The sequence below is a fragment of the Danio rerio genome, chromosome 18, assembly GCF_049306965.1.
Source record: "Danio rerio strain Tuebingen ecotype United States chromosome 18, GRCz12tu, whole genome shotgun sequence".
NCBI lineage: Eukaryota > Metazoa > Chordata > Actinopteri > Cypriniformes > Danionidae > Danio > Danio rerio.
Window position 1 is genome coordinate 552,501 of NC_133193.1, and position 12,500 is coordinate 565,000.

At 44.7% G+C, this 12,500-nt stretch overlaps 1 protein-coding gene across 3 annotated transcripts in view; it reads left to right on the top strand.

Annotated features, from left to right (window-relative positions):
* The window catches only part of fbn1 (fibrillin 1), a 92,388-nt gene that overhangs the window by 32,657 nt on the left and 47,231 nt on the right, over window positions 1-12,500 (top strand). For all 3 annotated transcript variants that reach the window (XR_012394116.1, XR_012394115.1, XM_073930076.1), the window contains exons 8-15: window positions 2,193-2,318; window positions 3,901-4,026; window positions 4,196-4,354; window positions 5,861-6,118; window positions 7,747-7,893; window positions 7,985-8,104; window positions 8,591-8,716; window positions 9,593-9,715. Coding sequence is in view for 1 of the 3 variants with exons in the window: in XM_073930076.1 (XP_073786177.1) it covers window positions 2,193-2,318; window positions 3,901-4,026; window positions 4,196-4,354; window positions 5,861-6,118; window positions 7,747-7,893; window positions 7,985-8,104; window positions 8,591-8,716; window positions 9,593-9,715 (1,185 nt within the window). In the remaining 2 variants the exon portion in view is untranslated. The remainder of the gene's footprint in view (window positions 1-2,192; window positions 2,319-3,900; window positions 4,027-4,195; window positions 4,355-5,860; window positions 6,119-7,746; window positions 7,894-7,984; window positions 8,105-8,590; window positions 8,717-9,592; window positions 9,716-12,500) is intronic.

Consider the following 12,500-nt stretch of genomic DNA (forward strand, 5'->3'; position numbering starts at 1 on the left):
ATGTGCATGCATGTGTGTGTGTTTATCTGTACAGGTGGTATGCATGTGTGTGTGCGCACATTATGTGAGCATGTTTGTGTGTTTGTATGTGTATTTTTGTGTTTGCTTGACTTTGTGTGTGTGTGTGTGTGTGTGTGTGTGTGTGTGTGTGTGTGTGTGTGTGTGTGTGTGTGTGTGTGTGTGTGTGTGTGTATGCGCGCATGTGTGTGTGTGTTTGCATCTGTGTGCACGTGTGTGGGTGTGTTTGCATGTGTATGTGTGTGTTTGCACGTGTATGTGTGTGTGTCCATGTATTCAGTATTAGTCTGGATATGTTATATTCTGTAGACTCAAGGTTAAGCTCAGTTCCTGGCGGGCCGCTGCTCTGCACAGTTTAGTTCCAGGTCTGCTCTAACACACTTACCTGCAGGTCCCAGACAAGCCTGCAGTCTCCATTAGTTTGACCAGGTGTGTTTGATCAGGGCTGGAACTACACTGTGCAGAGTCGCTGGTTTGAGTCTCGGCTGGGTCAGGTGGTGTTTCTGTGTGGAGTTTGCATGTTCTCCCCGTGTTGGTGTGGGTTTCCTCCGGGTGCTCCGGTTTCCCCCACAGTCCAAACACATGCGCTATAGGGGAACTGATCAACTACACTGGCTGTAGTGTATGAGTGTGTGTGTGAATAAGTGTGTAAGGGTGTTTCCCATAACTGGGTTGCAGGTGAAAGGGCATCCGCTGTGTAAAACATACCCTGCATAGGTGGCGGTTCATTTCTTGGTGGCGAACTCTGTAATAGAGACTTAAGTTGTGGTCAAGCTGGCGTTTATTTCCTCATAAACTTCCACTCATATGGATGCGAATGCGGCAGACTAGAAACTCTAGCTCGTTTGACAAGTTTCGCAGTTCGCTGCATTGCAAAGTTCAAGCTTTGTGAATTCTGACCTGCGAAATCGCATCATGTGACTGCATGAGACCAGTCATAAATCAAAACATGACTACTTTTGATGGAAATTTTAAATATGGACCAATCGCTCGCTTTTTAAATTGACTGATCATCTTGTTAATCCCGCCCCTTTTTGCAGCGCTGTATAACTGTAATGTGACCACGGCATAAGCTGAAGAAAAATGAATGAATGAATGAATGAATTATCATTGATGAAGGATGATTTCTTAAAAGTACAGAAGATTCTACCTTTATTCATCACATTATGCTGATTTCTGAAGGATCATGTGACACTGAGAGTACTAATGCTGAAATTTCAGCTCTACGTCAGATATAAATGACACTTTACTATATAATCACACTCAAATCATTCATTCATTCATTCTCCTTCTGCTTAGTCCCTTTATTAATCAGGAGTCGCCACAGCGGAATGAACCACCAACTATTCCAGCATATTTTTTACATAGCAGATGCGCAACTCAGTACTGGAAAACACCCATACACTTATACTTATTCACACACACACACACACACACACACACACACACACACACACACACTCACACACACTACCGCCAGTGTAGTTGATCAGTTCCCCTATAGCGCATGTGTTTGGACTGTGGGGGAAACCGGAGCACCCGGAGGAAACCCACGGCAACACGGGGAGAACATGCAAACTCCACACAGAAACACCAACTGACCCAGCCGAGACTCAAACCAGAGACCTTCTTGCTGTGAGGCCACAGTGCTGACCACTGCACCACCGTGTGCCTCATATAAAATAATCTGCTGTAAATGATAATGATGTCTCACTGTTTACACTGTATTATTGATCAAATAAAGCCTTGCTGAGTTGTTTTATTCATATTTTGTTGCTGTTTGGGCTCATTGTATGATCAGACCGTTAGTTATTTGTTTCTCTGCGTCTCCTCTGTGTGTTGTGTGTCGTGTTCACGTGTGTGTTTCTGCACAACAGCTCAGTCAGTGACGCTCATTATGCATTTAATCAGTCACAGAGGAGTCGTTAGCCATCAAGATCTCTATCTGTTTAATGTCGTAAGTCTGCTGTTTTTGGTGCTACACACACACTCACACACACACACACACACACACACACACACACACACACAGTTCAGGAGCGCTGCTGTTTTCCTCCTCTTGTTACTCTGTTTTGAATTATACACACTGATTTGAGTGCATCTGTTGTGTTGCGTTGTTAAACCATTTCCTGTGTGTGTGTGTGTGTGTGTGTGTGTGTGTGTGTGTTTGGCAGATGTGGACGAGTGCCAGGCCATTCCAGGACTCTGTCAGGGGGGGAACTGTGTGAACACTGTGGGCTCATTTGAGTGCAAATGCCCCGCCGGACACAAGTTCAACGAAATCACACAGAAATGTGAAGGTGGGGACACACACACACACACACACACACACACACACACACACTCACACACACACACACACACACACAGACACACAGACACACACACACTCACACACACACAGACACACAGACACACACACACACACACACACACTCACACACACACAGACACACAGACACACACACACACACACACAGACACACTAAATTTAAACCACACACACAGACACATACACAGATGCACATGTCACACAGATAAACAAATACACATGCACATGTGTGTGTGTGTGTTTACATATGCATTGTGTATTATGGCTCGTTTCCACTGAGTGGTATGGTACAGTACGGGCCACCTTTATCAGGCTTGCGTTTCCACTGCCAAACGGGTATTAAGGGTACCCTCAGTCATTTTTACTGGAGGAAATGTCTACAGTAAAGCTGTACGGGTCGCTCACATATCATATGAGCAGCACTTCCCGCAACACAGAGGCTTTACACACATCAGTACTGTATAAATGTTCATCACTAACCCGTCTATCAACAGGATTTGATTATAACTGCAGATCAATGATATAATAGCTGCATTATCATCTGTAATTATATAGAATAAATAAATAAATAAACATATATGAACACATTCAGCCCCCGATATGTTACTAAGTACAGAAGAACTACACACAGCAGACATTTAGTCCTTATATGAGTTTAAAAACACACACAATATAGCCCACAGTCAGAGCAGACCTCTCATCTGTGTGTGTGTGTAATCTGCAGCAGCACATGGAGCCTCTGTTAGAGTCACTCCGTCATTCAGAGCTCATAATAGTCCAGAAGCTGATGATGATAGTTCAACATGGCAGTGTGGTCATGATTCAGGATGCTGAAACAATCTGCTCCTGTGTTTTGTCCGGCTTCTCCTTTGTCTTTTCACACTTCACTCTCGCGTTTGTCTGTTTCTGAAAGGATCAGATGTCAGCAGTTCTTCAATAATCACGCACACGTTATTATCTGCAGCTCAAATTCGTTATTTCAAACATAGATGCGATCGCGAGCTCTCTGGAGAAAGTGAAACCGCTCGCACTTTTAGACGGGCTCGTAAAACAACAACAGGACACGGCAGATTCTGCTCTTCTTCTTGGCTTTGTGGCTGTTCATCAAGACGACGATGTTTGTTTGAGCTCGGGTCGACCATGGCTTGTTATTATATGTATATATTATTACTGTGTAATGTCTCGCTGTGTGTTTAAAATGCTTTGTGTTCATTCTCCTGCTTCTGCGAGTGACGCATCTCTGTAAACCAATAACATTCAGCTGCTCGTCTAGCTCCGCCTTATGGTACCCTTTATGCCGGCTAGGTATCCTTTGCAAAGGGTGTCCAAAAGTTGTACGGTACGGTTCGCTTTTATGTACACTTTGACAGTGGAAACAGCAGTAAAAGCATAACGAACCCAACCATACCGTACCGTATCACTGGAAACAGGCCATTAAAGCACTGGTTGATGTGTGTGTGTGTGTGTGTGTATATGTGTTTGTGTGTGTGTATGCATGTGCATGTGTGTGTGTGTGTGCGTGTGTGTGTCTGTGTGTGTGTTTGTCTCAGATGTGGATGAGTGTGTTCATCTTCCGGGGCTGTGCAGTGGAGGTCAGTGCTCCAACACCATCGGCAGCTACTTCTGCAGGTGTCCACTGGGCTACGACACGGCGCTGGACGGCTCACGCTGCACTGGTGAGTCTGACACACACACAGTTTTCTGTGAGGGTTAGGTGGAGGATGCGAAATTGTAAAATATAGAAGATTATGTAGTGCTGGCATTAAGATAGCTACGTAAATGTGTGTGTGTGTGTGTGTGTGTGTGTGTGTGTGTGTGTGTGTGTGTGTGTGTGTGTGTGTTCAGATGCCCGTACGGGGTCCTGCTATGCTAACATTGTGAGCGGGCGCTGTGCTAATCCGCTGCAGCAGCAGATGTCTAAGAGCCGCTGCTGCTGTGAGAACCGAGGATGCTGGAGCGCTTCAGGCAGCAGTGTTCCAGAGATGTGTCCCATACGTGGAACAGGTGATCACACACACACTCACACGTCAACACTTCACAAAATATTTGATAAAATGGGGAAATAATAGTCAAATATGATGACTTCAGATGCAAAAACCGTGCAAAAAAGTGTGTCTGAAATTTCCCTCGAAAATGAACATCGCTCTCAGCCTCCTTTGTTTATGTTGAGATATTTCACTTTGAAGACCAAGAAAAGGACTTACACACAGGCGCCTGATGAAAATGCTTATTTTAGAGGAGGATTTAGAGGTGTTTACATCTGAACTCTTCATATATATCTTGGCAGTACGCAGATGAGCCTGTGTTATTATTTTATTGTTTGTTTGTTCGACTGGATTATTCCAAAAGGGAAATTCACACGTGCTGCCACCACCATGCTTCACTGTAGGGATGCTGTTAGCCTGCTGATGAGCGCTGCCTGCTGTTCTCCACACGTAACGCCTGGCGTTCACTCCAAACAGTTCAGTTTGAGTCTCATCAGAGCAGAGAGTTTAGTTTCTGATGCTCTGAGAGTCCTGCAGATGGTAAACTCCAGGCGGGGAGTGTCTTCCATCTGCCCGCTCTACCATACAGACGCCTGATTGGTGGATTGCTGCACAGATGGTTGTCCTTCTGTAAGGTTCTCCTCTCTCCACAGAAGAACGCTGGAGCTCAGACAGAGTGACCATCGGGTTATTGATCACCTCCTGACTAAGGCTCTTCTCCCCCGATCACTCAGCTTAGATGGCCGGCCAGCTCTAGGAAGAGTCCTGCTGGTTAAACATCTTCCACATACGGATGATGCAGGCCGCTGTGCTCATTGGAGCTTTCAGAGCAGCAGAAATGTTTCTGTCACCTTCCCCAGCCTTGTGCCTCACAATCCTGTCTCGGAGGTCTACAGACAATTCCTTTGTCTTCATGCTTGGTTTGTGCTTTGTCATGCACTGTCAACCCTGGGCCCTTATATAGACAGCTGTAGCCTTTTCAGATCATGTCCATCAGCTGAATTGAGCACAGGTGAAGCTGCTGGAACATCTCCAGAATGATCAGTGGAGACAGAATGTACCTGAGCTCCATTTAGAGCTGTGAACACTGATGTACATCTCATTTATCAGGTGTTTTATTTGTAATAAATGTGCAACAATTTCAAAAACTCTTTCTCCACATTGTCATTATGGGGGATTGTGTGTAGAATGTTGAGGAAATAAGTCAGTTTAATCTATTTTGGAATGAGGCTGTAACATAAACACATGTGGAAAAGGTTAAGCACCATCAATACTGTCCACATGCACTGTATCTTATAAAATTGATGTGTTACTTTACTCGTCACTTAAAATCACATTTTTTTTGTAACTTGCGTTACTTGTAATGTTTCACCTTCATCACTGAACATAACGTTGGAATGTTTAGTCCAGTATTGTGAAGAATCCAGTCTCCAGAGTGTATTAAATATAAACTAGATGATCTGGAATGAGCGATATGTATAAGCGTATTAAAGTGTCACTAATGCTGCTGTCTGTCTGTTCTCAGAGGAGTATCAGCGTCTCTGTCTGATTGGCCCCTCCATTCTTGATCCAGATCGGCCGATTGTGGGTCCGTTTCCACTTCCACATCCAGGTCCGGGTCTGGGTCCTGGTGTTGGTTATCCTGATGACCCAAGGGGCCCTTACCCACAAATCCCCATCATAGTGGAGCCGTATCCTGGACAGCCGTATCCAGGACAGCCGCACCCACGCGACCCCATACCTCTGCCACCGGGCCCTGGGGACACACCCACAATCAGGCCTGGTAATCAACACACACGCACGCACACCTGTGGAAACACACATCACTTCCTGTTTGTTGCTCATGCAGAAGTGTCACAAACAGATGCTACAGTGTGTGTCAAGAGGATTTAGTCATTCATACTGCCTCACCTGACCCAAACATCTCAGACAAACATTTATTATGACACTAGATGATTGTGTGTGGGTAGGAGAACACACACACACACACCACAAACACCACACACCACACACCACACACACATAAATACACTTTGTTTTATTTATCAGTCCTTTAAAGCAAGATTATCAATCCTTTAGGGCGGGGCTATCAGTATTTTAGGGAGGAGCTATCAGTCCTTTAGGGAGGAGCTTTTAGTATTTTAGGGAGGAGCGATCAGTATTTTAGGGAGGAGCTATCAGTATATTAGGGAGGAGCTATCAGTCCTTTAGGGAGGAGCTATCAGTCTTTTAGGGAGTAGCTATCAGTCTTTTAGGGAGGAGCTATCAGTCTTTTAGGGAGGAGCTATCAGTCTTTTAGGGAGGAGCTATCAGTCTTTTAGGGAGGAGCTATCAGTCCTTTAGGGAGGAGCTATCTGTCTTTTAGGGAGGAGCTATCAGTCTTTTAGGGAGGGTCTATTATTCTTTTAGGGAGGGGCTATCAGTCTTTTAGGGAGGAGCTATTAGTCTTTTAGGGAGGGGCTATTAGTCTTTTAGGGAGGGGCTATCAGTCTTTTAGGGTGGAATTATCAGTCCTTTAGGGAGGAGCTATCAGTCCTTTAGGGAGGAGCTATCAGTATTTTAGGGAGGAGCTATCAGTCTTTTAGGGAGGTGCTATCTGTCCTTTAGGGAGGAGCTATCAGTATTTTAGGGAGGAGCTATCAGTCTTTTAGGGAGGAGCTATTAGTCTTTTAGGGAGTAGCTATCAGTCTTTTAGGGAGGGGCTATTAGTCTTTTAGGGAGGGGCTATCAGTCTTTTAGGGTGGAATTATCAGTCCTTTAGGGAGGAGCTATCAGTCTTTTAGGGAGGAGCTATCAGTCTTTTAGGGAGGGGCTATCAGTCTTTTAGGGAGGGGCTATCAGTCTTTTAGGGTGGAATTATCAGTCCTTTAGGGAGGAGCTATCAGTCTTTTAGGGAGGGGCTATCTGTCCTTTAGGGAGGAGCTATCAGTATTTTAGGGAGGAGCTATCAGTCTTTTAGGGAGGAGCTATTAGTCTTTTAGGGAGGGGCTATTAGTCTTTTAGGGAGGGGCTGTCAGTCTTTTAGGGAGGAGCTATTAGTCTTTTAGGGAGGGGCTGTCAGTCTTTTAGGGAGGGGCTATTAGTCTTTTAGGGAGGGGCTATTAGTCTTTTAGGGAGGGGCTATTAGTCTTTTAGGGAGGGGCTATCAGTCTTTTAGGCAGGAGCTATCAGTTCAAGTGATAATATTATTTTTCTTCCCTAGTGTCAGATTATTTTGCTTGTTTTAATGTAAATCTTGTAAATTTTGACTCATTATTTCTAAAAAAAAACACTATATTATTTGGTTGTCCAGAACATTTTTCTCAATTTAAGAATGTTTAGATATTTGGAATAGAAACAGGACAAAAAATTTGCAGTGTAGAGTGTGTGTGTGTTGATGTGTTGTGGTCTCTCTCTCTCTCTCTCTCGCAGTGGTCGTGCCGCAGAACGTCAGCATCAGGAACATGTGTGAGGTTTTCCGTAACCTGTGCATTAACGGGCGCTGCGTGCCCACGCCGGGCAGTTACCGCTGCGAGTGTAACCGGGGCTTCAGGTTGGACGGCCGTGGCGAGTGCATCGGTCAGTGAGCCGCTCATCCATCCTCACAATGTCAGAGAGTGTCACACTTGTGTGTGTGTGTGTGTGTGTTTGATCATGTGTTTGTGTTTAGATGAGAACGAGTGTGAGCGAAACCCATGTGTCAACGGAGAGTGTGTGAACACACAGGGGTCTTACTACTGCCAGTGTCCTGCTGGATTCCAGAGCACCGCCACCAGAACTGAGTGTCGAGGTGACTTTATACACACACACACACACACACACACACATACAGTCACGCACATATACACACACACACACACGGTCACGCACATATACACACACTTGCACACCTCGTTATCCATGCACAGACACACAAACATGAACACACACACAACACATTCACACACACTAGACACATGCATGCGCACACTTACACACATAGGCCTACTCAAACGCACACACAACACATGCACCCACACACACATTCACGTATACACACAATACATGGAAGCATGCACACAGACACACACACACAAATATTAACATGCATGCACACACATTGACATACACACACACACACACACACACACAAACACACACACACACACACACACACACACACACTTGCGCACATTTAAAAACACACTTGCACACATATAAACACAAAACATACACTCTACAAAACATACTAGACTCATGCATACACACTCCCTCATATGTGTGTGTGTTCTCTCAGATCTGGATGAGTGTGTAGCCAACGGTCGCATCTGTAACAACGGCCGCTGTGTGAACACTGAGGGAAGTTTCCACTGCGTCTGCAACGCCGGCTTCGAGATCTCCACTGACGGCAAGAACTGCCAAGGTGAGCCTTCTGACCCACAATGCACTGCAGTTTACAGCACACACGACCAATCGCAGCTCTGCATGGAAACGGGCCATTCACAGAGCTCTGAACTGATCAGAGCGGACCAATTAAAGTGGGCGGAGGCATAAAGTGAGAGGTGGAGTTTAAGAGTGATGGGGGTGTGGTCTATATTTATGGGCGGGGTTGAATGTTTTAGCAGGGCAATGACACAAAGCACAGTTCCACATCTACGAGGGCTTCATGCTCAGACACCATATGATGATCTAGAATGGCCATCCCAGTCCCCAGAGCTGAACATCATTGAACAATTATGAGTTAATTTGAGGGCCGTTCATGCTCAGCACCCATCAAACCTGACTGAACTGGAGGAACTCTGCATGGAAGAATGGCCCACGGCTCATCCTTGACTATAAGAAGCGTCTACAGGCTGTTATTTCAGCAAAAGGTGGCTGTGTTAAAGATTGATGTCATTATGCTGTCGGGGTGCTCAAATATACGCATCCGACTGTTTTTGTTAAGACTTAAATTGCATTGCATCTGCTGATTAAATAAGTGTTCTGTCAGAACTGAGATGTTGCGTTTCCTCTACAGTATAAAATATATCCAGATGAAACTGCTGATCTGAAAGGTCAACATGTTATAGCGGCAATTCTGAAAATTATCAGGGGTGCACAAACTTTTGCATAAGACTGTGTATGTTTGTGGATATATAGATAAGAACTGACACTGTTTCAATTCACTATGATCTTCTATGTGAAGCTGCTTTGACACAATCGACATTGTAAAAGCAACATACAAAGAAAGCTGAATTGAATTGAACGTGTGTGTGTGTGTGTGTGTGTGTGTGTGTGTGTGTGTGTGTGTGTGTTTCAGACACTGACGAGTGTTTGATCAGGAACATCTGTCTGAACGGCATGTGCATTAATGAGGACGGCAGCTTCAAGTGCATCTGCAAACCGGGATACTTGCTGGACGGCACTGGACGATTCTGTGTGGGTAAGAGGACACACACACACACACACACACACACACACACAGTCCTAAACCATTACACAAATATACTCTGGAACAGATCTGAAACAGAGCGTGAGTAAGGACTGTTTCACATATTTGGCCCTCACAACTACACACACACACACACACACACACACACACACACACACACACACACACACACACACACACACACACACACACACAGACAGACTGAAGTCATGCATATGATGTATTTGCTCATTAATGATTTGTATAGTCTCGAGAGGAATGAGTCTAGAACACAGGAAACTCTCTCACACACACACACACACACACACACACACACACACACACACACACACACTTACTGTTGATCACACTGATTGCGCTCAGCTTGAGAGAGTCTGAGCACAGTTGAATTGTGGGTATTCTGGATCTTGATGACGCAGATGTCCAGCTTCTGTCATGTTTTCCTCTAGATGAACGGTTTACTTCAGTGTTTACATGTGGTCATTTGTTTAGCACAGGGGTTCTCAAACTTTTCAGCCTGTGACCCCTAAAATAACAACACCAGTGACTCGCGACCCCCTCTATGCTCGGAGGTGGTTGTAAGCATACACTTATTGCACACACACCAATAGGAACCGTATAAACAAGCTCACTGACGACACAAAAAAAGAGCAACGGCCTATTATTATCATCATTATTCATTTGTTTAATCTAATATTAATCTCACTTAATGAGGATGGTGAGCACACTGTTTACAGCACAAGACTATTCTTGGTTTAATTTTGGAGACTTGGAGCCACTTCAGGGTTCTTGGCTTTCCTCATGCACCGCCTGGTGTAGATGTCCTGAAGGGAGGGAAGCTCACCTCCTACAACGCGTCCAGCTGTTCGCACAATCCTCTGCAGGCCTTTGCGATTGCTACTGGTGCTATTCCTATACCAGGTGGTGATGCAGCCGGACAGGATGTGCACTGTGCAGGTGTAGAACGAGCGGAGGATGTGGGGCTCATCTGCTGCAACTAACACTATTGCTGTGATGTTAATCTAGCATAATAACCCCAGGGGTCGCAATCCAGTGTACAAACAAATTGAAAGGCTGATGACTTTTTCATTGCATGTTTTTTTTTTAAGTATCTATTAAATATTATAGATTCTGCAGGTTATGGATAAGACATGATAGTTCTAACAGATTAATAAAATATATGTGATTTTTGGAAAAGGGCGACGCAGTGGCGCAGTACGTAGTGCTGTCGTCTCACAGCAAGAAGGTCGGTGGATCGCTGGTTCGATCCTCAGCTCAGTTGGCATTTCTGTGTGGAGTTTGCATGTTCTACCTGGGTTTGCATGGGTTTCCGGTTTCCCCCAAAATCCAAAGACATGCGCTACAGGTGAATTGGGTCGGCTAAATTGTCCGTAGTGTACGAGTGTGTGTGTGTGGATGTTTCCCAGAGATGGGTTGCAGCTGGAAGGGCATCCACTGCGTAAAAATGTGCTGGATAAGTTGGCGGTTTATTCCACTGTGGCGACCCCGGATTAATAAAGGGACTAAGCCGACAAGAAAATGAATGAATGAATGATTTTTGGAAATCACCAAGCGACCCCTCCCTCATTGTCTTGCAAGCCCCCGAGGGGGTCCCGACCCCCACTGTGAGAACCACTGGTTTAGCAGACGCTTTCATCCTCTCACAGATGAGGACCACATCATCATCATCATCCATAGATATATACAGTAGATATCGCATAGGGACCCTGAGCATGCGTCAATAGCGCCGCCACATTGGTACAGTGCTCCCAGGACAAATGTCATTCAACCACACTAGTCAAGACAGTGTTACTACGTGAAGATGCGGGACTTTAGCGCTGTCTACGAGTGTAGTAACGAGCAAATAAAGAAAACAAAGCACAAAGGCAGAACATTTCATAGGTAATATTCAGTTTTTTCTGTTTTTGTATGTTCTGAACTTTTGTGCTAATCAGGTAACGTTATTGATGATAACAGTCTCTTACTGCATTCAGCATACGGCAAAGCAGCTCCAACTCACACTAAACACTCGGCTTATGCTAGTTTTGTTGAATAAAATCAGCAAACAATGCAAAAGAAATATGACAACAAGATGCTGCGCTGCCAGAAACTTGTATTATTGTCGGCTAATGTTAGTGAAAGAGTCGTTCGGGGGATTCATTCACAAGCGAATCGCTCCCTCCGTCAGTATGAGGAGTGAAAGCAGGAGAGGAGCTGTGTTTCAGGACATGATTAGATCAGATTTAGCAGGGAGGGTGAATAGTACATTTCTGTACACACAAACACAAGCTTTCTGTCAGGAATGCCCTTGCGGTCACTGATCCATCAATGTAGAAAAGTGATGTCAAATCATATTTTTCGTAATTAAAAAAAAAATTGCATACTAACATCCAAGAAAACTCCCAATCATAGATATATGTGTGTATGTGTATATCTCTGGCTCTGGATGGCCACAGGCCTCCACTGTACCTTGGTCCCGCATTCATTTCAAAGGAGCGCTACCCTGTAGCAAGATGGCGGCGCTATTGACGCATTCCATCCAATAGACAACAACAGGCCAGGCGACATCTAATGTATATATCTATGATCATCATCATCATCATCATCATCATCATCAGCTCGTCATAAAGAGCAAACCTCACCAGAGCTGCTGCTAATGCAAAGATGCTGATCCTGCTAGTAAAACACATGCCAGGATTAAAATCTTATTCATTTGTGTTGTTTACTTTATCATTATTATACAGTTTATTATATGTTTATCTTAGCATAATTTAAA